Source organism: Phalangium opilio, unplaced genomic scaffold (genome assembly GCF_054372755.1).
Source record: "Phalangium opilio isolate 3A_F unplaced genomic scaffold, DU_Popi_V2 ptg000032l_1, whole genome shotgun sequence".
Lineage (NCBI taxonomy): Eukaryota > Metazoa > Arthropoda > Arachnida > Opiliones > Phalangiidae > Phalangium > Phalangium opilio.
This window is the reverse complement of record NW_028324159.1, coordinates 10,227,834-10,254,997: the sequence shown is the minus strand read 5'-3', so window position 1 is coordinate 10,254,997 and position 27,164 is coordinate 10,227,834. Positions and strand designations below refer to the sequence as shown.

The window sequence follows — 27,164 nt, the reverse complement described above, 5'->3', positions numbered from 1 at the left end:
TATTTTAAATTAAACTGGATTTGCGAATTAAACTAATTACACTCGCGCTTGTTAATTGCTTACGTCTTTAAGGTTTATTTTTTATATCACTTCAAATTTCAATAAAATTATTTTCCTGTTGAAAATCATTTTGATTTATTTACAGCCCGCCTTAGTTACAATCTGTAATCGCAGTCTGCAACGTTGTCTGCTAGCGTGGAGATTCCTTAGACACTTTAATTTACTTGTTTATCTATTTTAAATTAAACTGGATTCGCTAATTAAACTAATTATACTCACGATAGTTAATTACTTACGTATTTAATGTATAATTTTTATACTACTTAAATTTTCCACAAAATCATTCGCTTGTCGAAAATCATTTTGATTTATTTACAGCCCTCTTAACTTCGATTTATAAAATTACGGGATGTCTGAATCGTCGTCTGCTAGGAAAGTGATTCCCGAAAAACGTTTAATATTTTTAATTAAGAATCTAAAGTTAAAATAAAATTAATATTTCAGATTTCTAAAGTGAATTGTTTTTACAATTCGTTGATTATGAACAGTTTTAAGGTTTATTTTACGTCTATATTTTATAAAGGTTGTTTAAAAAGGCTTAACGCTATGACTGGGGTTAATGAAAAGAAACTAAAACTCAATTTAAAATTAATTTTAACGCATTTATTGAAATATTTCAAATATTCGAAGGGTCTAATTTCGTTTTCGAAGACTAATAGAGTAATTTCGGTAGAGAGGGGGATTGAACTGTGCTCTATGGAATTGTGTATCCCCAACGTTGAAGGCAACTATGTAAGAGAGAATACTATTTGCCCTCAGAAGGGGGGAATATCGCTAAGATAGAGGGTATGACGTTGCCATGTATGGTCAAAGATTACTCTATAGACAGCCAGTGCTTAGATTTGGATCTCTTAAAGCAAAGGGCGGCTCCGTTGATGCCCCTGAAAGATGCCTTTTCTGCAACACGTTGGCTAAGCTTGGCAAAGGCTAGTTAAACCAAAGGAAGGAACCAATGGAACCTAGTGCATTAGGTCTGATTTGTTCCTGCCTTTGGCAAGGTAAAATTCGTGTCCAGAAGATTAGCCAGCATGCTAGGGGTGATAATGGAGCCGCCTGTTTCTTTAATTGAGAAATCGTTATTAATAATGACATAGAAATAATTAACAATTGATTTGTAAACTATGCACCATGTTGTTAATAAAATATTAAGCGACACCAACCTTTCTCATGCTTAGAAGTGCTTAATTTAATTATATTTATAATAAATTAGTCTAAATCTATGTTAATGAACATAGTTGGCTTGAAATTTTCGTTAATTAGTTAAAAAATAATTTCAACTCACCTTGTCTCAAAGAATCTTTCATTCAAATGATTTTCATATTCTTTACATACATAGATACTGTTTTCTTGAAGTCTGCACTCGTAGCTGAGTGGGTTCAAATAAAATTTGGAACCATTTTTTATTGAAAAACCAATTGAAGTATGATTAAATTAAACAAACTGTATTAAAACCAACTAATTAAAAAAGAAATCAATGTGTATGCTTAACCTGGCCAAGAATTAATTTTTATAAAAATTGGCACAAATATTTAAGACTTTGGTTATATCTTATATGGTAGGATTGCACTTTACGTGACCCACCCAACTAACAATGGTTTCTAGTTAATTAGACTATGAGGAGTCCGAAAAAAATAGTTAAAAAATTATTTGGCCGCCGCAAGTTGGTCAAAAATATTTTTGAAAATTTTAAAATCCATGCACTTACCGCCATTGAAGCCGCTATCCGCTTAACGCATTCTGCACTCAATCTTGCAAAATAAGCCGGGGGAGACTGACGTACTCGCGCCGGAGTTATAGCTATGGAATTTTTTAAGCTTACGGAAACTGTTTATTTCTGATAAAATCACGGAAATGTAAATGCGGCAAAAACTGAAATGTTTTGGGAAAATCGTTGAATTTTTTGGGAATTGGATAATTGATAACGGTAAATTTTGGGGAAATGCGGATATATACTTGAAAGTTTGATAACGGCAAATTTTGAAAAAAGCCGTCAAATTATTCAGGAATTTGTTTTATTTACTTAAAAATTAACTAGTCGGTTATTTTTTAAACGTACTGATCATTATTTTGGGAAAGGTGGCCAATTAACTAGGGATTTGATAAGTGTACTCACCATTATTTTTAAAAATGTGTCAAATTATTCCTGAATTTGATAAATGTGAAGGTCGATATTTTGGAAAAGGTTTCAAAATATTCCTGGATTTGATAAAAATGTGAAGGTCAATATTTTGGAAATGGTGTCAAATTATAGCTGAATTTGATAAATGTGAAGGGCGATATTTTGGAAAAGGTGTCAAATTATTCCTGAATTTGATAAATGTCAATGTCGATATTTTGGAAAACTAGGTGTCAAATTACTCCTGAATTTGATAAATGTGAAGGACGATATTTTGGAATTGATAAATGTGAAGGATGATATTTTTGAATTGATAAATGTGAAGGACGATATTTTGGAAAAGGCGTCAAATTATTCCTTGATTTGATAAATGTGAAGGGCGATATTTTGGAAAAGGTGTCAAATTATTACTGAATTTGATGAACGTAAAGGGCGATATTTTGGAAAAGGTGTCAAATTATTCCTGAATTTGATAAATGTCAATGTCGATATTTTGGAAAACTAGGTGTCAAATTACTCCTGAATTTGATAAATGTGAAGGACGATATTTTGGAAAAGGCGTCAAATTATTTATGGATTTGATAAATGTGAAGGACGATATTTTGGAATTGATAAATGTGAAGGACTATATTTTGGAATTGATAAATGTGAAGGACGATATTTTGGAAAAGGCGTCAAATTATTACTGAATTTGATAAACGTGAAGGGCGATATTTTGGAAAAGGTGTCAAATTATTCCTGAATTTGATGAATGTGAAGGACGATATTTTGGAAAAGGCGTCAAATTATTCCTTGATTTGATAAATGTGAAGGACGATATTTTGGAAAAGGCGTCAAATTATCCCTGGATTTGATAAATGTGAAGGACAAAATTTTGGAAAAGGCGTCAAATTAGTCTTCATTGCTGAAATAACTAGACGCCTTTTCTAATATATTAATTTTGACATTTGCTAATTGCCCAATAATTTGTCGCCTTTTCCAAAATATTGCTGAAATAAATTGACGCCTTTTCCAAAATATTGCTGAAATAAATTGACGCCTTTTCCAAAATATTGTTGAATAAATTGACACCTTTTTCAAAATATTGTTGAATAAATTGACGCCTTTTCCAAAATATTGTTGAAATAAATTGACGCCTTTTCCAAAATATTGTTGAATAAATTGACACCTTTTTCAAAATATTGTTGAATAAATTGACGCCTTTTCCAAAATATTGTTGAAATAAATTGACGCCTTTTCCAAAATATTGTTGAATAAATTGACACCTTTTTCAAAATATTGTTGGATAAATTGACGCCTTTTCCAAAATATTGTTGAAATAAATTGACGCCTTTTCCAAATTATAAACTAGACTCCTTTTCTGAAATATTGATGTTGACATTTTCTAATTTCTCTATAATTTGACACCTTTTCTAAAACATAGTTGCAATAGCTCAACGCTTTTTATTTCAAATTCTTTTTCAATAAATGAAATTTACCAATGATTTGACACATTTTCCCAAAAATACGTCCATTCACATTTTACAAATATCCCACGTATTTAACACATTTTCCAAAATAATGTTGAGTGAATTAAAAAAAATTCCCGAATAATTTTACGGCTTCTTCCAAAATTTACCGTTATCAATTATCAAATTCCCAAAAAAATTCAACGATTTTTCCAAAACATTTCAGTTTTTGCCGCATTTATATTTCCGTCCTATTATCAGAAAGAAACAGTTTCCGTAAGCTTAAAAAATTACATAGCTATAACTCCGGCGCGAGTACGTCGGTCTCCCCCGGCTTATTTTGCAAGATTGAGTGCAGAATGCGTTAAGCGGATAGCGGTTTCAATGGCGGTAAGTGCATGGATTTTAAAATTTTCAAAAATTTTTTTTACCAACTTGCGGCGGCCAAATAATTTTTTAACTATTTTTTTCGGACTCCTCATAGTCTAATTGACTAGAAACCATTGTTAGTTGGGTGGGTCACGTAAAGTGCAATCCTACCGCTTATATCATGAATTTATTAGTATCGGGTTTGAAATCCGACCTTTTTTCGACAGTGACAACAACAGTTCTATATGTATAAATTCTTGCTTCATATTACAAAAAGTGAATACAAATAGTTTGCATGGCTAAAACGATAATAGATTTCTCAGCCACAAGTGGCAGTTGGCATTTAAAAGCTAAACCCAGAAAGTTTTCTTCTATAGGGCCACTAGAGACGCGCTTTAGTTTTATTATTTTATATCACATATAAAATTAAATTTTCGTTTTAGTCAAAGACTATTAATGTGTTTCTTGTTGAATAAGGTAGTACTTTATTTATAAAAATAATACCCATGTAAGAATGGAATTATAACAAATTTTATCTGAGTATTTAAATTAATTTTACTAAAGAAAGTTGAAAATTGGACCAGGTTCAGTCATATGAACTACAAAAGGTTTGCTATTTTTAACAACCTTACTAAGTCATTATTATTAATAGAAGGAATGAAACTTGGCTGATAGTATTTTGGAAGCATTTTTAAACCCCATTCAAAATTATTAATCGTTCTTAAGTATTTTATATTACCTTTTCTAGACTTAAAATGTAACAGAGGAAGAAAAATTATCGATAATAAATTAATAATGAAGGTTTAGGGCGTGTGCCTTTTGGCTAAAGAAAAATTTCTTTACATCACAATGTGTATAATAAAATTTAACAAAAAGCAGTTTGTTTAAGGTTTAAACTAATTAATATAAATTAAAAATATAGACTTCATGAATGAATGTTTGACCTTAATACATTGGTAAAAAAATTGGTCATTATAACAATACCTAAGCTCACCAGATTGTCTCGCGTTATGCCTTGTTTCAAAGTATAATTTTTATTATTCATATAGGCATGTTATGTTTCTTAGATTGGTTTACTAACCATAAGTATAGCTTACAATGTAGCATGAAGTTTTCTTGAGTCATGTACGACAAAGAGTTTTTTTAATTTTTGTAGACTGGCATTGTTTTGTTCATTGAATTGAGAGTTTATATTTTTATAATTAATGTCCTTATCTAAACAGTACCCTATAGCACAGCCTGAAATATAAAAGTCCCTTAGAACAATAGACTCGATATACTATAATTCACCAGCACTTCATAAAATGGTTGAAGTTGAGGCATCAGAATATATACTTAGCCTCATACAAATTAAACTGGCATTTATGATGTCGGGTGAATTTGACTATAGTTCATGGCCAAACAATCATTAAATTTACTTACCAGTATGATTTTTCCAATCCAACCTATCTATGAGGAATTTGGTGTTCTTGAATAACTGTGGCTCTCTATTCAGGCAGTATGCGTTTAAGGCGCAACTCAAGATACTGAGCTACTGGTATTGGTGCCGTTTTTGTCGAATTTCCGAACAAATCCATCCATTTTATTACTTTTCCATTTGAAAGGAAGACTCTCTCTTGGAACCTAGTATAAATAGGAAAAAAAACCGTTTATATTTTTTGAAAAATCAAGAACAATTAACATTTGTATATTAATAATGATGTCTTAATCAAAAAATGGTATGGTCCCATTTCTCCCAATTCTGTCTTTCCCAAAATACATTTTTATCCCAAACTTTCCGATTCCCAGTTCTCCAAATCTTATATTTCCCAATCGGAATTTTTATCCCAAACTATTCAATTCTCATTTCTCCCAATCTAATGGTTTCGTCTAATATTTTATGCTGCAAAGGGTTGCTTTCAAAACGACTTTGATTATTTTTAATGCGAATAGGTTAGGTTAGGTTAGGTTTGGTTTGGTTAGGTTTGGTTAGGTTTGGTTTGGTTAGGTTTGGTTAGGTTAGGTTAGGTTTGGTTAGGTTTGATTAGGTTTGGTTAGGTTAGGTTACGTTAAATAATTTTCCTACCAATTAATGTGAAGTGTTATTCTAAATGTATTATATTTTTCTGCTGGATCCAGGAGAAAGTTCGTAATTTATTAATCATTTAACTATGGCACGCCTTTTCCAAAATATTAATGTTCAATTTCATTGACTTCTCAAATAATATGTCTTTTCCAAAACATTACTGTTATGTTAGGTTAGGTTTGGGTTGGTTAGGTTAGTAATAGTTTATAAATCATTTAACAATGTTACGCCTTTTCCAAAATATTGACGTTTAGCTTCGTTGACCTCTCAATTAATATGCCTTTTCCAAAACATTACTGTTATGATATGTTAGGTTTGGTTTAGTTAGGTTAGTAATATTTTGTAAATCATTTAACAAAGTTACGCCTTTTCCAAAATATTGACATTTAGCTTCGTTGACTTCTCAAATAATATGCCTTTTCCATAACATTACTGTTATGTTATGTTAGGTTAAGTTTGGTTTGGTTAGGAGGACGTCTCTTCGTCTTTGGAGCGGTTATACACATCAAGTAAGTGTATCCCTTATGAAATGAAAAAATAAATAAATAAAACCATCAAATTCTACTCTATTTGAGTCTTTTTGAGTATGCAATATTGGGTTAATTGGAATAGGAGAACTGGGAATTGGGTTGAATGATGTTTGGGTAAATGGGAATTGGGTGTTTTAAATTGGGTGAAATGGGGGGTAACCTGTTCGACCACCAACCAGAAAATACAAGATTCAGGAGGAAAAAATAAAACTAAAAAGGGAACTGGATGCGGGGAGAAAAACTCCATTTGAATATGTATAAATCATAAAATTGAAATTCAAACTAAACTGAATATGTAAAACATATCATTGTTAATAAAACAAAAAAATTCTCTTTCAACTTATTAACATATGTTTTATACTGAATTGGGAGAAAAGAAATTGGGGGAAAAGACATAGTGTTGGGTCAAATGGGATTGGGAGATATGGGAATTGGGAGAAACACTTTGGGTTAAATGGGAGTAAATCCAAAAAATAAATGGGACTTTATTCAAGGGAGAGTGAAATAGCCAGAAAACCGTTGATTTATCACTTTATATGTTAAAAAGTAATTATCAAAACTTTCCAAACGTTTGCCATTAATTTTACATAAAAAGTTTCCGAAGTTCACATGGTAAACCACTTTTGATGAATGAGGTGTGTATACAGTATTTTCTATTGGCGTCTACAGCCAATTATAGCATGTGACTCTTGAAAGGGCGTGCTGAGACACATGCTGTTGAGGTTAGTAACTGGTTTTAGGTGCATAAAGATGTACATACATAGACTTTCAAAACTTTGAAATTTTGAATAAAACAAATGGAAAACGTTTTAATTTGTTAATTACTTTTGAATTATTTTATCAATCTAAATCGATGAAATAAAGATTTTATTGCAATTTCATTCTCATAAGAACAAAATTCAATGTTAATAACTTCATGCATATTTCTTTTAGATACTTATCTTCCACGAACTGGCTTTGGTTTCGTTTTCACTTCTTCCTGTAGAAAAGCCTCCCAATCCAAGAATTTCCGTCGAAATGACACTGTCGTTCGATCGCAAAGTATAATTTCTGGATTTGAAAGACAGTAGTCGCATGAAAACCCAGCATCAAAATCTATATCCAACAAAGATAGAAAATGATCCCATCCAGATCTATATTTTTGGTAGGATAATTCTTTTTTCGCATCAGTATATCCACTTTCTAATAAGGCTGTGTAGATCATATATGAACTGTAAAGTGAGTTTCTGGTGGAAAAAAACTACTTCTCAAATTTTTGACACAATTTTAAACTAATTACAACAATTGAAAGTACCGTCCAAAATGAAATTCTCTGAGAAAACGGCGATAGACAAAATGACAAACACAATATGCACCCATATTTAAGATGGAATCTTCTCTTCCATCATATTTTATGAGTGCTCCATACCCGCATGTTACCAAAGGAACTAACAAAATTTAAATATATATAAATAACGTTAGGAAGAATGATTATCTTTTTTACTTTACCTGAAATCGTCGGGATTTTAGTCCGCAAAAAAAGGCAAATCTTCCCTAATGCAAGTTGTGGCTGAAAAAAATTAGGTAATAAAAGGTACGGTTTTTGTATGGCTTAGGTAGGTTAGTAAATTTTACAGTACCCGCCCTTGAAAAGTAGCAGAAGCAAACCGATAAATATGAGAACGGTTTAAGCTGTGGCCTTCCGTAGCCTTTGCTGTAGACACCGTCTAACTTGTGTATGAAATTATCCTACCCCTTACCATCTTTACTAGGCAGCCTATTGGGAAAGAGATTGGCCAATTTGTGGACGTCATGTATTTCGGGAATGCAGCACGGCAATTGTTAATTTTTTGCAATGAACTCGGAAATATTATTTTTTGTGCCTATTAACGCCTGTTCCCTGTAGTATGTAAGTAATCATCCGCTAATTGGTGGTAGGGATTAAAGGGGGTAACAGGAAATAGATTGTGCTTGTTAGGCTCCATCTAACAACCCTCTTATATTTATCTGTGCACTTCTGACGGTAGGTAGTTTGTTGTGAGGGCAATGCAAAAACAAAGCCTTGAGTCTTATACTCCCCTTAAAGTAGATAAATAGAAAGGTAATTTTGGGCGTCTGACAGAGGTTTTAGCATAACCAGACTATAGTTTTTACACACTGCAAAATTTTCTTTTTTCTCGTAAGCCAGATCTCACAATAATTTGAAAAAAAAAGATGATATAAACGAACATTTGTTTTCACCATTCACTCGGCACAGGTTCCTCAGTGAATAACGCCACACTTTAAGTTGTTAGCTTCTGCTGTGCCAAGTAAATAGAGAAAAAATTTCTTCTAAATTATTTTTCTCATTTTTCCAAGTTTTTTTTAATGGTTAAAAGGCTAAAAGGCTAAAAGTTTTGCCGTGTGTTTTTGATAGTCTAGCAACGCTGGAAAATCTATATAGCTCAGCACTGCGAGAAAGGCAAGTAAAAAATGTGCTTGTCTCGACGGGCTTTCGGGCATCTGCGCCTTCCGCCCTGAAATTTGTGGATGCGCAATATATTTTATAGAACTTCCCAAACTAAATGTCTAAGAAATAGTCCCTACCAATAAAACAATACTACGTTGAAACTTAGCGTTTATGTAGCAATGTGCTGGAGCAGTTGGAACGAAGTTGTCTTCAATTAACTTGAACCCTTCCTTGCAAAGGGATTTGTGTTGATCCGACATCTCATATGGAATTTTCAAGGTGCTGACTGGTTTACGAGAATATGCCATTGCTGGTTGTAGTACAGCATACACCTCTTGATCCACCATAGTCGTGCAAATTTCATTAGATTCTGAAATGCACCGCAACGTAGTTGTATGTTTGCATGTTGTTGACCCAAAACGACAGTTCAAGCACGTTAACTTTCCATTCTTCAGAACAACAGTGCCAAAACTGTCCTTGTCGGCTACAATGCAAATCCCGTGACAAAATGGTACCTCAAGAACATGGTTTGAATCCAATTCAAGTTCTATTGAAAAAAAAAATAAAACAAAAATGGTAGCTGGTTACAATGGATAAAGGAGAATAATGAATTTATTATTGAAATCTCATACTACGTCAATTTGTGTAAGTTAGACTGTAAAAAGTAGAGCACTTTGGGCTCCTTTCATTACCCTTTAAAGCACAAATTTGAAAAACCGTCAATAAATTGAAGTCATAAAAAATCCTGCTTCGGTAGAGGCCCAAATTGTAATTTTGTATAGCTACTCCAGTAATGCAACTACTCCCCCTTTGTAGTTAAAAGTGCCGTCTGTATTAGCAAAGAGAGTATAGGGGAGGAGTAGAAGCTCCCCCGCTCCACAAGGCTAAATTACAATGTTGCCCCTAAATTATACTACTGGTACGAGGGAGTTTCCGGCTCAGTCGCGCCACCTACGATACCGTTTAATGCCTCAAACGAAAATGCCTCGGTACTGCGCATTGAAGATGCGCGGTAGGAAAAGAGGAACAAGATTTTCCCCTCTTTCCACTCCTCCCCTATACTCTCTTTGGTATCGTTGTTTCGCAAATCTATGTGGGTAAAATGAATTTGTGTTTCCTAGCCAATGCTGCTACACTGCAATACAATATTAAAATACTCCTCAATTGCTTAAAATGCAATAATAATAAGAATAATAATCTAAGCTTTGTCTACGAAAGGATTTCCTCACTAAGACTGTGGCTTATTTACAGGTGGGTCCATTTACAAAGCATAGAGGCGTGGTGGCTAGCCCCTATGCCACAGCTAACCTACAGCGCCCTATACTAACTATTACCGTTAACCTCTGCAGACTGCAAGATTTGATGGAAAGGAGAAACCGGGTTAGACCGCGGAGGAAAACTCCTTATAACAAGCGGGGAGAGAACTTGCAAACTCTACGCATAAGGATTTGTTCCCAGATTTTCACCCGGTGCCACAGTCCGGGATCGAACCTGGGATCCTCTTGCTGCGAGGCGAAAGCGCTAACCGCTGCGCCACCCCACCTAACGAGATATAATCTCTTTTAAGCAGATAACCTTATTATTTAGAATTTTATTTTTGTAATTGGGTAATAAGTTGGACAAACATTCATTTGAAGTTTGTAGCGGGTCTAGGGAGTTTCTGTGCGGGACGTGATCAAATTAGGCGCGCGACGTGACAATCGTGGCGCGAGACACGGAGCGTGCCACGAGAATTTTGTTTGTAAAAAGGCAGGGCGTTACGTGATTAGTCGGATGTCCTTGTTTAAAATTATCTTTAAAACCTGTACCTATTTGAATTTTAAAATCATTAGGTGTTATTTCCTGAATGTTTCACTATGCAGACTGGTCTTATAATTTGCAGAATAATCAATAAAAAATCACTTGATTTTCTACTCCACCCTCCCTCTAATTGCAAACCAAAATATTACAGCCACACATAAAAATTACCTTCTTCGACCAATTTCTAAATCGAAACTCCCCGGTCATCCAAAAATTTGGAAATTAGTGGGTGAGCAGATTCCACATGAAGGTAGTACTGAACTTGAGACGAAAATTCTAAAAAAAAATCTAAGCACGTACCCTTGTAATTTATACGAGGAATTCATAAAAGTTTTACGATTATAAATTCATGATGCAAATATTACAGATTTTGCTAAATACCTTCATACGTATTGATTGTTTTTTGAGACGTTAGGGTTACCAAATCAAGTTCATCTACTTTAAACGAACATGTGCATAATATCTTTGAACAGTCAGTGAAAATTTTGGGAATCATAATGATGAAGAATGTTTGATTTACCTAAAAGTATACAAAATCTTTGAATTCAAAAAAACCCAATCAATTATTACATTCTTCTGATAGTTTCAAATTAGAAATGAGTAAATATTATTCTATCCTTATGAAGTGAACAGTGAAATAAAAAAATTGATGTGTGCATTAATACCACCAACAGTGGCACAGCATCTAGAGATACAAATGTTTTAAAATAAAAGCCTTCAATACAAAACAATATGAGCCTTCGCGCGGGATATAATCCGAGTCGGAGTACCTAAAACTACTTTACCAAAAAAACGACGTCTCGCCTCAATCTCCTTATTGGCTACATCAAACTCTTGGAGAACGAGAGCTTAAATGATGCTCCAAATAAACTCTATTGTATAATCACTTGCAAAGAAGTATATTTTCATTTTAATAATCAAACAAAAGATACCTTTATTTTAATTCTCCCTTCAAACCAATTTCTAATAGTTACCACTACCAACGAGATATATCTCGAGATGTATATCTCGTTGGTAGTGTAATAACTAACATTACCTCCCATTGAAGAGAGGAGAGTCAAGTGATTTTGAATTGCTTTTTCTAGTAATTATAAGACCTTTCCGCACAGTGAAACATTTAGGAAACATGTACTATCAATTTTAAAAATCAAAATAGGCAATTAGATCAGCGCCACCTACCCGTAACGGCGACTTTGAGAACTACTGTAATCGACGAGCCAACCAGGTGTCGCTAAAAATCGCCTCGACTCATTATTTTCTGAGGTCAACCATTAGCTCGCTTCAACACTCATGAATTTCAACGTAATTATTAGATTTAGTTTATGAAATGGCACTAGATAGTGTTTCAAACAGGTTTCTTGACAATGATCAACACTTTCCCCAAGCTTTGCGTCCGATTTTCAGAATTTGAATTTTGAGCACACCAAGGCTTAGCGAGCAACGGTACTTTAGATGCTCTAAAGACATCTTAAAAGTTGTTTTCAGCTTTACAAAAGTGTTGGATATCCTTTAGAAACACGGTTATAGTACCAACTAGTTCGATTTCATAAATTTAATTTTGTAATTACGGTGGAATTAAGTTTAAAGACTGTTTATTCTTTGACCACAGAAAATACTGTCTATTTAGCGACACCTGGTTGGCTCGTCGATTACAGTAAATCTCAAAGTCACCGTTATGGGCAGGTGATCGGGATAAAGCTTAATTCAGACTTCATTGATAAATCAAGGACCCTGCCTTCCAGATAACAATGTAATAATCGTGGCGGTCGACAAAGCGTGACATTTAAAATTTTTTTGCTGGAAAACTGGACATGACTCGATTGGTCGGAGGTCGAGTATTGAATTAAATCGACAAAATACGGATATTTTTAATTTAAAATATTTCTTATCTATATCCTTGACGCTGCATTGTGCAGTGAGGTCTTATATTTAGTAGAAAATCAACTAAAAGCTAGACTTCAATCAATTTATTTTTCATAGATTCGACTACTAAAATAATAAGTGTGTGCATAAAAATGAATTATTTTTTAAAATATGCAAAAACTGTCTATTTTCCGCAATTACATCAAAATAGAGCGACTTGAAAATCGAAAGACTTGAGGCAAATAAAAGCGTGCTTCCTCGCGAGTGAAGAAATCACTTGCGTGTGAGCGATCCAAAATAATTTATTTTACATTAAACTTGTATTAAGTTTTTCCCTGTAGAAAAGGCGCCGTGGTTTGGCTTCACTTTTGTGTGACGTCATGCTCAAAAAAAGAGATCAGTTTTTCCATTTTTTTAAGTTGCAAAATCATTTTCGATTTTTACTACGCACACACAAATTATTTTTAATACTAGAATCAAATAAAAATGTACTATCCCTTTCCTCCTCCCTTAAAAAAGTTTCCAATTATTACTTCACCCCAAAACATTTTCCAGGTTTCATAGAACTCTGTTTTTTGACTTATTTTCCTTAACGATTTCAGGGGCAATAACATCAAATTCAATGTTCTACTATTAAATTCAGGTGACTTTCATATATTTAAGGCGCCAACTCTTTCATGTGACGTATTAATAGGAAAAATAAGATAGATCATAGGACCAGATTTGTCAAACTACAGGATTATATAGAACTGCTAGAAGCAACCCCTTAAGAGCAAACTTTCTCAAGCCTTACAAAATTCCCCTGAATTAAACATTAAATTTCCCGACTTCTCAGTCAACAATTTATTTCTCTGACATTTCCTGGTTTGCACGTATATTTCTTTTGTCAATTTGATCATCCAACCTGGGGGAACAAAAACTTAAACCATCCGCAAGGCTCTATTGTCAAATAACTTTAAATATAAGGGAAGTGCTATGGATTTTGAGATTGTTAAAGGGAGGGTGAAGTAGAAAATCAAGTAATTTTTATTGATTCTTCAACTAATTATAAGACCAGTCTGCATAGTGAAACATTCAGGAAATAACACCAAATGATTTTAAAATTGAAATAGATTCAGATTTTAAAGATAGTTTTAAACAAGGACATCCGACCAATCACGTAACGCCCTGCCTTTTTATAAACAAAACTGTCGTGGCACGCTCCATGTCTCGCACCTAATTTGATCAAATCTCGTTATAAATTTCATTCGACACGGAACGTGCCACGATAATTTTGTTTGTAAAAAGGCAGGGCGTTACGAGATTGGACGGCAGTCTTAGTTTAAAATTATCCTTAAATATCTGAACCTAATTTGAATTTTAAAATCATTCGGAAGTATTTCACTATGCAGACTGGTCTTATAATTTACAAAAGAATCAATAAAAAAATCACTTGATTTTCCACTTCAGCCTCCTTTTAAGGTATAAAACAAACTTACATTGATACACTTTAAATTAAAGTCAAAGCCACCAACAACGAAGACTTGATATTGATTGGAACAAGGAAGGATCGCCCGTTTTTGGATCAGTTCTGTTTTATAAACCAGCAAATCTTCCATCTGCATATAAACACAAATGAATAAGAAACTATGGTCAAATAAGATATCCACTAGCTCTTGGTCTTCCATAACTAGGCTAGAAATATAATTTTGAAATTACAGGATTTATATTTTCAGGGTTTACCACGCTAGTTTTTAATTTGATTTGTTCACAAACACAGAAATATGAAAATGAAGCATTTTGAGACAATAAATACTGTTACTGTTTCTATTAATAGATCAAGGCTTACCAAAAACGTAGATGTTTGGGTAATGGATGGCACAGTTGTTACACTAACACTTTGACTCTCATCACAATGTTGAGTAGCTGAAGAGGAATAAGAGCAAAAAGTTTAATCAGAGCTGCCCCTCATAGTACCGAAATTAATCTATTTATAAAGTGTAATAAATCAAATATGTATGCAAGTCTTGAGTTTTTCTTAAATTTGTACTTTGCCCTTGATTTTGCTAACTTTATCATTAGTAAGTGGCGTCATCTGTCTCCCTATTTAGGAAACCTAAACTACTTTCCTGTGAAATAGGCTTAAATAGAGTGAAATTTGAACCTATTGTAATTTAAAAATTAAAACTCAAGTGTAAAAAATTAAAATCTGGCAATGTTGCAAGTGTCACAGACATTTTCTTAACAGGAAGGCAGGGCGTTACGTGATCAATTTGGACGTCTTGTATTTAAACTACCGAGTAGTCAAGGCAGAAAAAATTACAAAATATATTTTATTTAGTGAGGTAAATGGCATCAATAGCCAATGATAAAGTTGTCCGTCAGTCTGGACCAAATATCAAAAGGCGCAAAACCCCGAGTCCCGTATGGAAAATTATAACTCTAGAATATATTTGCACTAATGCGATAAACCAATGAAATTCTAACTATCACTAGGCTAAAACAGAAGCTTATAGCTCCACGAAGGTTACAAAATAAAGCCTCCCCATAGTGCGGCCGATGCAATCACTTTTTCTATGGCAGAGACATCAGTTTTATGAGGAGTTTTCAAGCTTAGCTTGTCGCAAAATTATAAAAACAACAGCTAGAAGGAGAGTCTTATTTCTCATGAGAAAGACAGTGGCAGAAAATCATACTGCCAAGAAGGGGAAAACCATTCACACCACGTAAACCAAAAACAGGGGCTCTCAGAAAATTATCATCGCCAATGCAACTCCACTATAATAAACACGTGGTCAAATAAAAAAAGACGTACTTGCTCTGTTTGAAGCAGATATTTCAGTATGTAAGCCAATTTCAAGTTGTGGTTCAGATGTACTATTAATAAAAAATGTCTTTGTGCACAAAGATGCGAAAAAGTAAGAGATAAGTTTAGAAAACTAATTGTTTGAAGTAACAGATATTCAAATTTTCATTTTTGAAGACGTGATTATAAAACATCAATTATTTGAAAAGATTTCTTATCTTAGTTTTTTCACCAAAATTCCTTAAGTAATATATTTTATCCTTAAACATGTGCATCATTTTAAAAATAGAAAACGTATGCATTTTATTTTCTTTTTAAAATTTAGAGATAGTTTGAGTATTCGGACCTATAAGGAGAATAAAATGAACAGAAAATCGTTCATAGCAGATAAAATAAAAAAAGCATGAAAACTTAACAAAACGTGTTCGTTAATTTTAAAGTTTTCGAGTTTTCAAACAATGACGTGTTGTATCTTTCTCAAAAGATCACGATCAAGCTACATATCCTTTTGACTCTGAAAACTACATCACAGTCAAAGGGCGAATGTAATTTTCGGTTCGCAATATTTTCAATTTTAAAATATAAAAATAAATTCTTTTAGCTCTATTTTTCAGATATCGCAAATGTTTCTAGAAAATAAACAGTAGTATCAAGGTAGTTTCTCTGAAATTTTTGTGAAAAAAACTAAGATAAGAATTTTTTTCAAATAATTGATGTTTTATAATCAAGTCTTCAAAAATGGAAATTTGAATATCTGTTACTTCATACAATTAATATTCTACACTTATCTCTTACTTTTTCGCGTCTTTTTGCACAAAGACATTTTTTATTAATAACTGTTACTTCAGTCTTAATATGAATTAAAACTGTTTAGAAACTAGTATTTTAAAACTTATACTGAAAAACAGGCGCTCCATTTTAGTCTTGTGGTGTTGCTCGTTTATTAGTTACCGCGTTTGAACTAACAAGGCCTTAACCATCTATTATAGAAGTATTAATCTTGATTGCTTCAACGCCTAATCCAACTCAAATTGCCTTCCCGTCATTTTCACGTGCAAAGCACAGTGGATGCAATAATACAAATAGATTCCGAAGACTTAGGCTAAAAAATTATTACGTAGACCTGTGTACAAAAACAATCTATACACCTGTGCACAAACATATTCCATAGACCTGTGCTGGGTGACCACATTTCCCAAATTTTATAATTTTTCCTATTTTCGGATGTCTTCCTATTAGTTCCTATAATTTCGATAATTTTCCTATATTTTCCTATTTTTTGAAATTGTAGATATTTGGCGCGCTCTCACTTTTGGTTTGGTTATATATCACTCAAAACAGAAATTTAACAGAAAGTAATGCCGATTTCCACTAGCTACTAGCAATCAGCCACCGTGGATTTACAATACAGGCTAACGCTTCTGTGATTCAGATATTCCGATGGTGTTTTAAGTTTAAGTTTATCTATATAAACATGAGTGAATCATATACTAGCTCCCTATAAGTTACTCAGTCACACTGGCCTAATGTATCCAGCATTTTCTTCCGAATAGTAGTCGAGAGGAGGGGAGGCGGGTGAAAGTGATAGTAGACGGCGCCCTCTCTTAGGGCTTTGAAATTAATATATCGAGAACTTGAAAGTGACGATAGTTCCAAATGTTATTAACGGTTTTGGAGGTTTGACTTCTTTGCGTCACATTCAAAAATAATTTTGGTTTCACAACAGGCTTCGTTAAAAATGGGGTGGGCCTTTCTTTAAGTTTTTCTATTAGTTCTTTAGACGCATTATTAAAAAGTTTGGTAAGGTTTTCGAGATGACTGATAAGTTGTTGTTTAGCTCTTATTTTTTGATGAAGTTTGGTTCTCTCACCATAAATAATTCCTGCCTCTGAATGTTGCCTACGGAATAAAAATTTTTATTCTGTAGGCAACGCTCTGAAGTCTGAATTTAAATGAGTTTCTATCATTTGAGAGAATATAGACCACCGTATACGGACAAGATTGTCCGTATACGGTGGTACTTAGTGTAACTGGGAGGGGGGTCATTTCACCCCCCTTTTCGTTCTTCTCTCTAGTCGTGCCGGGGGGGATTGCAAGGGGGAATTGATGACGTCACGTGATATTGTTGGCGGAAAATTTGAATTGTAACGCCCCCTAGTTGTGGCGGGAGATTTAGTTGATTATTAAGGTGATGGCGCGAAATTTGAATTTATAGGGGATTTTTTTGTATAGTGGTATGACGTCGCGCGACTTATCGATGGTGACGACATTCAGTGTCCATAATGTTATTATTTGGTGTATGTTTAGGATCTTGTATACATTTAGGATATGATTTAATGGTAATTCTATAGGTTCAGTAGGCCCTTTCTACACGCACCCGTCCCGTAATGTTATAATTATTAAGGTCTCTCCATGTATGCTTATGTCATACTAAAGAACTAGATTAGGTTAACGTAGTTTATTGAAAATTAAGCAACGACTAAGTTCTACAGTAAGGATGTATGCTTTGTATTGTTATTATTTGGTGTATCTTTAGGATAGTGTGTACATTTATGGTATGATTTAATGGTAATTCTATGGGTTGAGTACACTCTTTCTCACTCGCCCTTCTAGTAATGTTGTTCTTTGTATGATTTTGAGGTCTCTCCATGTATGCTTATGTTATACTAAAGAACTAGTTTTAAGCGAGATATGGTTTACATTGCCAATAACAGTTACAAATTAAGTTGCGACGCGGTACTACAAGAGGGTGTTATAGATAGAAAAAGAAATACAGCGTTAGAACAATAGTACATTTTAATATCATAAAAGAGGAATTACGACAGTTTTTACACAATTTGGTATTTGATAAGTAGTTAAAATGAAGAAGTACTGCTAAAAAGTCAGAAACTGCGATTTACGCTAGTTTTGATAACAAACAAATTTACTAAAATACAAAATATTACTAATAAAACATCAGAAAATACGAATTACATAGAATACATGGCAAATAAGCACAATACTAGTTATTAAACTAAACAAACATATAGGATTGACTAAAAATTATATTTTTTTCATACGCGCTAAAATATTGATATACAGTTAAAATGCGCAATCATTACTGAAAAACATCATCAAAAAGCAAGAATTACACTGATTTTGATAACAAACAAATTCAAAAAAATGCAAAATTAGTACTACTTCAAAAAAAAGGTAGTACAGGATGATTAATCACATTAACATTTACCATCTTAGAAAATAGAACAATATTACTGCATGCGAGAATATTAAGCGCATATATATCCTTATACCTTCATAGAAAATATAGCGTTACTACTTTTAATATGATTTAAAGTCTACAATGGTTATTGTACGATTTTAGTACAAATATTAGGCTAGTTATTAAACTAAAATGTTCACGGGATCGACGAAAAAATATATTTTTCTATACAAGCTAAAATATTGATATACGATTACGGATAAAAATATCGAAATATTACTAAAAAAAACGTTGCTATAATTATCATCAAAAAATATTATACTTATACAAAACAATTCAATACTAATTTTTATACTAAAGTGTTAATATATATTAATTAAAAAAAGCTTACTAAATGAAAAAAAATATGACCAAAAACGCTGCGTATTCGTTAAAATATTGTTACATGTTAATAGTTGAAATACGTTAATATTACTATAAATAATACTTGAGATACTAATTAAAATACTGATACTTGGTATCTAAAATATATACAAGTAACTTATGTCGAAAAGGTCAAAGATTCTATTTAATATAACCGTAGGGGGCAGTTTTATATTCAGGTAGAATTCTAACTTTATCCACTACGATCTGATATGTTTTGGTCTGGTTGATCGTGATCAGAGTGTGATCTTGTAGACGTCTGATTTGAGGGCCAATAGGGACTTGAACCGAGTTCATTAGAGGTTCACCTTCATTGTTTACCCCCAGTAGTTTCTTCATTGTTTCGAAATTTATATAATTTTCTGTAGATGCGTTTAAATAAAATCCTTTAACTTTGATAACGTTAGTTTTAGCGCCGGTTTTAGGGTCTAGAATGTCCATAGAATAGTTCTTTGGTCCAGCACACCCCCATTCACAAATATAGGCATCCGGTCCATAGGATTCTAATTCATTTTTTAGTTGCCCCAAATAATCACCTGTGGGTAGCAAATGAGCGCCGTCTGGTGAAAGGTACACTAAACTGTCAGTGTCATAATAAAAGCAAAGGTCACCGACCTTTTCAAGATGTTTTAGTAAATGTAATCGGGCCATAGCTGTTGTGTAACAAGCGATAACTACGTTTGTGTGTTTGTGCACAATCTCGTTTTCTAGAATGTGTTCGTATTTTACAAGTACTGTGCTTTCGTTAATTGTTAATAAACTTTTAACCTCCAAGTCTGGATTTAATATTAAGCCGTATAATTTGTGGGCATCTTTGATTAATTCGGTAGAGATGTGTCTTGTTTTTTGGCCTAATTTACCCCAAAAAGAGTTGAGCATAAGTTTGCTAAGGCATCTGAGACCTTCATTTTTCTCTACTTTAGTGATATCCAGTTCTACACCCTCTTCGTCTTTGAAGTTTTTGATATATTCCTCTTTGTCTTCTTGAGTCTGGCAATCTGCAGGGAAGCCACTAGCTTGGGTTTTATACTCTAAAAAGGTATTAACGTAATCTTTAAACAGTCCTCCCTGTTTTGTTTTGGGATCGTACTGTGTCACTTTGTATGACCAAGCCTCGTACATTCGTGTGATTTTGTAGCCATTCTCTACTGCATGACGTAACTCGTCGACTACCCATGTGCCTCGCAATTCTCTTTGTTCTGTAGTATGTTCGCAATCACCTTGAAATTGGGTTTTACAACATGTGTAACATAGCGGAAATGTTAATTTCCCGTTAATACGAGCAGGCAAAACTGGATGAATTAGGTTTTGGGCCGGTAATATGTCACACTTAAGAAGACCATCAAACGAAAATATGTCTGGAAAGTTATCTAATATGATTTCAGGATGTCCTATAGGTATCTTGGTGGTTTTATTAATGAATGGGTATAGACTTGTGAAATCGACGTAATGAATACGCTCCGATCCTGTTGTTTTATGATATAGTTTTGTTGCGCAACATCTTCCTCCGAAGAAAGCATCACGGGGGTCTAATCTTTTTACTATTTTAGGCTTAATATCATTACATTTTAAAAACTCTATTATTTCTGGTTTATTTAATTTTTCCTTCTGCCAGTCACACTCCCATTTGACATTCACTATATAATTGAGGGATTCTAATGTGGCTAGCACGTTCATGCTTCTAAAATATCTGGAATTCAAAGTCTGTGCAGGATCTCCATGCAAAGCCTTGTTTCTGTTTAAGGGAAAGTGTATTTTACACCCATGATAGAAACACCCCCAGTACTCGAATATTTCCTGGTTGATTTCACAAAATCCGTCTACTTTGAGTTTTTGTATTCTGGTTTCTTTACCTCTAAAGGATGATTGGATAGATATTTTTCGTTTGTGCGCGGTGCACTCCAACCATTCTATAGCCCCCATGGACTGATTTTCGCTAAGTCTATAATAATTAGCGGGTATGATGCCTATAGTATCAGGTTTAAGATAATTCCTGCGAAATACGTAAGAGCAAACGCCAGGAAGAGTAATTGCGCCGCAATTAAATGGATCTACACCCGTTACTTTAAAGAGTAGTGTACGAAAAGTTAAACAACCTATGAATAGTAAAACCGTATCGCTCTCACAATAATAATTTAGTTCCTTCAAGAAGTCGAAACCTTTACCTTTACTATCTTCGGAGCTATGCCATTTTAAGAAGGCATCTAAATTTTTCCTTGTAAAATATTGACAACCATAAGCTTCGATAGGGGGGAGATTAGTTTCTATAACATAGTTGGTTTCATCCTGTCTATCTACATCAAAATTGTGTTCTATTACATTGAATAAAAAATGTGGAAAATACCCTTTGACTACGTCTGATATACCAAAAGTAGCGGGAAACTTTGCTAAAGCTACAGGGATGAAATTATAAGAATCCAGAAATAACAAGTTAAACAATTTCATTTCTAAAATTCGAGTTCCGTTAATTTTCAAAGATGGAACGAATTTTTCATCTCGATTAATGATTTCTCGAATTAGTAATTGATTATCATAATTACTTCCAAAATGTGACAATATGATGACGTTCTTAACGGCATGCAATTGCATTAAATAATCTAAAAATAAAGATATAGGATTACCGCCTGAAAATTGTTGTTTACGCCTACCAAACTGGCTACACATAATACAATTAAAATTTAGGGATGTTTCATCTATACAAAACTCACACACGGTTATGCTGACTGGTGTTCATAGGCTCCTAACTTTTCCTGACATACCTTCGTTTGTATGCATTCTACGTCAAAGAAAATATACATAAGGTTAGGCTGATTAGGTCTAGGCTTTTTAACGGATGGCACTTTCAGAGGTTTATCTTTGATAACCTGGATATAACATAAGTGATTGCTAGGTTGATATTTCTTGCAGACCTGACAAAATATCTCACCACACGTATGCCTCTCAGTTCTTCGGGAAAAATCAATAATATTTAAACAGTCTTTACAGTGAAAAAGACGCTCACATAGGGACTTTTTATTGCTTGAAGATGCTAGGTGGCTTTGATAGCATTCATCGCCTAAGAATTTTCGTAAACAAGACCCACAAGCTATAAGAGTAAAGCTCGTTTTGAGGTATAGAAAATTAAATTCCTTAAGTCTGCAACACCATCTAGTTATGTATTGAAATTAACGATTCTGAAATAAATGAAAATATGCTTTTCATCGAATCATTTTGATAAATATTGCGAAAATCATCGCAACGTTTTTAGTCATGTGAACTGTTTTTCAATTGACTCGTTTCGTCATTTTAAGGCAACTAAAGAAACAAAGTGAGTTGGATTAACTGAAGTCAGTACTTTTTGAAATTTTGTATGCAATTCTTTGGGGAATTTAGGAAACCCAAATAAGCATTTTTATATGTTAGAAAAATGTTGCGTACAATATTTCCTTCTATTGCTAGAAATCCACGATTCATGCACTGGCATTAGCTAAATGACACTCTGTGTTGTACTTTGAACTTTTCGCTGGTTCTATATTCTGTTTTAGTATATAGGGATGTATGTCTTTTCTAAAGGTGTTAGTTAAAATCTGTGTTTTTCCCTAGAACAGTGTAAATAGCAGTGAAATTCTAGTGTGAAACTATGTAAATGATTCGGTATTGAAAACATATACAATACTCGTGCTCGAATTGATTGACGTTTCCCTAGAAATATTTTGGTTAATTAGCTTAGTCTTTGTTAAAGTAAAAGGTTGCTATACTAGTTTCTGCGAAGAGGGGGGGGATCAAGAGGTAACAAATTTTTATTTAAATAGAAAAAAATTGGTGGAATTTTGCTAAATCAAAAGTGTTTTTGGTGAAACATAGAGTAATTTTGATAAATTGAGCTAAAATTTATCGAAACGTTTTTAATCATTTGAACTGTTTTTCAAATGACTCGTTTCGTGTTGCTAAAATGCAATGTACATGACTGTTTTCGTTTCGGTGGATTACTCATTTCGCCATGTATTCCTATGGGATTTTAGGAATTTTAAATTATCGTTTTCGTGTCGGTCAATTGTACCGTAGTTAATCAAAAACGTTTCGATTGTTTTTTACTTCTAACACGAAATGCGTTGTGAATGATGCTTCTTTCAATACCGTTTTACGTTTTCCACGAATTTTTGATTACGTTGCCGATAATTTTGATAAATATAGTACGTTTAGGTTAATGTTTCGGTTTAATGATATATTGCCTTTCTGTTGACGCAACGGAAACATCTTAAACTTGTTGAGACTTGTCCTAATAATGCCTTCGGGGCAACCACCTGTAATCAATTAAATGCTTGAACCCCCTTGTAGGATGTGTCGCCGACCCTCTCAATGACATAAACTTGGACATAACACATTTGTGTGAGTTATAAATCACTCTAAATATAAATTCCATTGATTCAATACAAATGGTTCGACCCCCTCTCCCAAAAGCCATTAAGACACGCCTGGACATGTTTACGTATAAATAAAAACTAGATGGGGATAAAGGTTTAAGCCCCCCCCCACCCTTTAATAAAACATGGTGGGTGGTCCAATTAATGAAAAATAAATTACATTGATAGCAATGCAAGGAATCTAGTGGCACTGCCACGCCCCCCTCCCCAAAGCCCTTTAGACACGTTTGAACGTGTTTACGTATAAATAGAAACAGATGGGGATAAATTCTTTTGTTATGAATCAAGTTCTACCTCATCCTCCCCCTTAATGTCATATAATATATATATCTGTTGGGTGTCCAAAAGGGAATTTTGTAAACTATAGAGAGTCATTTCACTTCCGAACTCCGGAGAGAAAGGTTGTTGACAAGGTTTGAAACAAATCATGTGTTACGGTATATGTAATTCTTTTTTGGTTAAAATGTCACTTAAAATGTGTGCTTAATAGAAAATATACGAAACAGTCAAGCTATATTCGAGTATACTTTTGTTTGGATCAGCATTTTAACTACTCATCAACTACCAAATCGTATTAAAACTACTGTAATCCTTATGTTCTGAGTTTTTTTAGTAATATTTGTTCATTTTAACTAATTACCAGCTACCAAGTTGTGTAAAAACTGCCGTATTTCTTCTTTTTTGATACTAAAATGTACTATCGTTAACCAATACAAAAAAGGAGTACACCTAGAACATCATCGTAGCTTAATTTGTATCCTTTTCAATAAACTACGTAGACCTTATCTCAATTGAAACTGGTTCTTTAATATAAGAGAAACATAAACATACATGGAGACCTCAAAATCATACAGAGAATAGCATTACAGGATGATGTAGAAAAGGTCTACTGAATCTATAGAATTACCAATAAATCATCCACTAAATGTATACAATATCCTAAAGATAGATACACCAAAATAATACCACTATGGACACTGAGCGCCGTCACCAAGTCACGTGACATCATACCGATACGATATACCAAAAATCCTCTATAAATTCGAATTTCCCGCCAACAACATCACGTGATAAGTGTCGTCAACCCCCCCCCAACCATATTTCCTCCGTCTGGCACGGTACCATCTAGAGCGAGAGGCAAGAGATAGATAGAAAAGGGGGGGAGAAACAACCCCCTCCTCCCAGCTACACTAAGTACCACCGTATACGGACAATCTTGTCCGTATACGGTGGTCTATATTCTCTCATTTGGCCTTTGTCAAAAAATATCCAAAATTCTGCCATTTTAATGCGAAAAAAATAAAACTTCCTATTGCGCCAACCCTAATCCATCAAAATAATTTCAAAGATAAAAACGACTCTGAAGTCGGAACCGTCCGCAAACAATCACAACATTTCCAAAACGTCGTATGCTTATACTAACTACCTTTCAGTTCAAAGTTTCATTGGTTGATCTCCTTCTTCGGTTTTTTACCGGAAATACGTAAGCGCCGGGAGAAGTGTTATTTTCTCTCACTGTAGGTCGCATATAGGTAACACTTTTTTGGCGGAAAGAAAACGCTGGATACATTAGGCCAGTGTGGCTGAGTAACTTATAGGGAGCTAGTATATGATTCATTCATGGTGAATCATATACTAGCTCCTCTCTGCACAAAAACATTCCATACCCCTATGCTCAAAAATATGCTCAAGAATATCTCGTACACCAGTGCACAAAAATACTGCATGCCCACTTGCACAAAAATATCCCGTATCCATTTGCACAAAAATATCCCGTATCCATTTGCACAAAAATATACCGTATCCATTTCCAGAAAAATGCTCTTTAGACCTGTGCACAAACAGATGCAGTGTCCTTTGCAAAAACAGATTACTTAGGCCTCTGAACAAACCGATTCAGTAGGCCTGTGCACAAAAATATTCCGTAGAACTAAGCACAAAAATATTCCGAAGACCTGTGCAAAAAATATTCCGTAGACCTGTGCACAAACAGATTCCGGAGACTTGTACACAAACGGAAGTCACAGGGTTGTGCACAAACAGATGTCATAGACTTGCGCAAAAAATACATCATAGACTTGCGCAAAAAGATATGTCATGGATATGTGCACATCAGATTCCATGGATATGTGCACATCAGATTCCATGGATATGTGCACATCAGATTCCATGGACTGGTACAAAAACAGAAGTCTTAGACTTGTTTACAAACAGAAGTCTTAGACTTGTTTACAAACAGAAGTCATAGACCTGTTTACATAAAGATTCCATAGACCTGTTTACAAGAAGATTCCATACCCATTTGCACCAAACAATTCCATACCCATTTGCACAAAACGATTCCATACCCATTTGCACAAAACGATTCAATAGACCTGTGTACAAAAATATTCCATAGACCTGTGCCCAAAGAGATTCCATAAAACTGTGCACAAAAAGATTCCCTAGACCTGTACTCAAAAAATATGCCGTAGGCCTGTGCACAAAAAGATTCCCTAGACCTGTACTCAAAAAATATGCCGTAGGCCTGTGCACAAAAAGATTCCCTAGACCTGTACTCAAAAAATATGCCGTAGGCCTGTGCACAAAAAGATTCCCTAGACCTGTACTCAAAAAATATGCCGTAGGCCTGTGCACAAACAGATGCCGTAGACCTGTAAAGAAACAGATTCCGTAAACCTGTGCACAAACAGATGCCGTAGGCCTGTGTACAAACCGATTCCGGAGATCTGTGCACAGATTCCGTAGCCATGTGCACAAACAAATTCCGTAGACTTGTACACAAGTGGAAGTCACAGGCTTGTGCACAACAGATGTCATAGACATGTTCAAACCAGATTCCATAGTTTTGTGCACAATCAGAAGTCATAGACCTGTGCACAAAAACATTCTATAGACTTGTGCACATAAAGTTTTCATAGACCTGTGCACAAAAGATCTCATGGAGATGTGCATAAAAATTTCATGGAACTGTGCACAAAACATTATATAGGCTTGTGAACATAAAGATTCCTTAGACCTGTGTACATAAAGATTTCATACCCATAGCACAAAACTATTCCATAACCATTTGCACAGAAATATTTCCTAGACCTGCGCACAAAAATATTTCATAAAACTGTGCACAAAAAGATTCCATTGACCTATGCACAAAATATTCAATTGGCTTTTGTATAAACATGTGACATAGACCTGTGTACAAAAATATTCCATAGACCTGTGCACAAAAACATGCCTTGGACCTGTTCAGAAACATTCCATACCCCTATATGCTCAAAAATATTCCACACCCATTTGCACAAACATTTTCCGTAGACCCGTGCACAAACAGATTCCATATATTTGCGCACAAATATATTACGTAGACTCGTGCACAAATAGATTCCACAGACTTATACACAAACAGAAGTCACACGGTTTTGCACAATCCGATGTTATAGACTTGTGCACAAACAGATGTCATATGCTTGTGTAAAAACTGATTTCATAGACTTGCTCAAAAAGAGATGTCATCGACATTTGCACAAGAGATTCCGTAGACTTCCGTGCACATAAAGATTCTTCAGACTAGTGCACAAACATATTTTGTAGACCTGTACACACACAAATACCATAGACTTGTGCAAAAATAGATGTTAAATATTTTTGCAAAAATAGATGTCAAATATTTGTGCA

At 34.0% G+C, this 27,164-nt stretch overlaps 1 protein-coding gene and 1 long non-coding RNA gene across 2 annotated transcripts; both read right to left on the bottom strand.

The window, feature by feature from the left end:
• Positions 1-7,247: 7,247 nt before the first annotated feature.
• Positions 7,248-7,966, bottom strand: LOC149686142 (uncharacterized). The gene is made up of 3 exons (XR_016384118.1): positions 7,883-7,966; positions 7,801-7,814; positions 7,248-7,683 (listed from the first exon to the last, which is right to left on the bottom strand). It is a non-coding gene; the product is annotated as an uncharacterized LOC149686142 (long non-coding RNA).
• A 1,014-nt stretch (positions 7,967-8,980) lies between these two features.
• LOC149686141 (uncharacterized) lies at positions 8,981-23,918 on the bottom strand. The gene is made up of 11 exons (XM_089871083.1): positions 23,784-23,918; positions 21,846-21,995; positions 21,735-21,742; positions 20,873-21,079; positions 20,706-20,821; positions 14,508-14,584; positions 14,158-14,277; positions 11,198-11,336; positions 9,977-10,105; positions 9,709-9,798; positions 8,981-9,563 (listed from the first exon to the last, which is right to left on the bottom strand). Exons 1-11 carry the CDS (start codon positions 23,916-23,918, stop codon positions 9,136-9,138), a joined length of 1,599 nt encoding a protein of 532 aa, XP_089727209.1. The 3' UTR covers positions 8,981-9,135.
• Between the last annotated feature and the right edge of the window lie 3,246 nt (positions 23,919-27,164).

What these genes read in the sequence shown, in the direction of transcription:
- LOC149686141 (XM_089871083.1), bottom strand. Translation starts at nt 23,918, where the DNA reads ATGATTTGTTTCAAACCTTGTCAACAACCTTTCTCTCCGGAGTTCGGA. An exon ending in AGTGAATGTCAAATGGGAGT is followed by an intron (nt 14,585 to 20,705) that starts GTGACTGGCAGA and finishes ATTCCTCTTCAG; the next exon opens with CTACTCAACATTGTGATGAG. An exon ending in CCCAAACATCTACGTTTTTG is followed by an intron (nt 14,278 to 14,507) that starts GTAAGCCTTGAT and finishes GTTTATATGCAG; the next exon opens with ATGGAAGATTTGCTGGTTTA.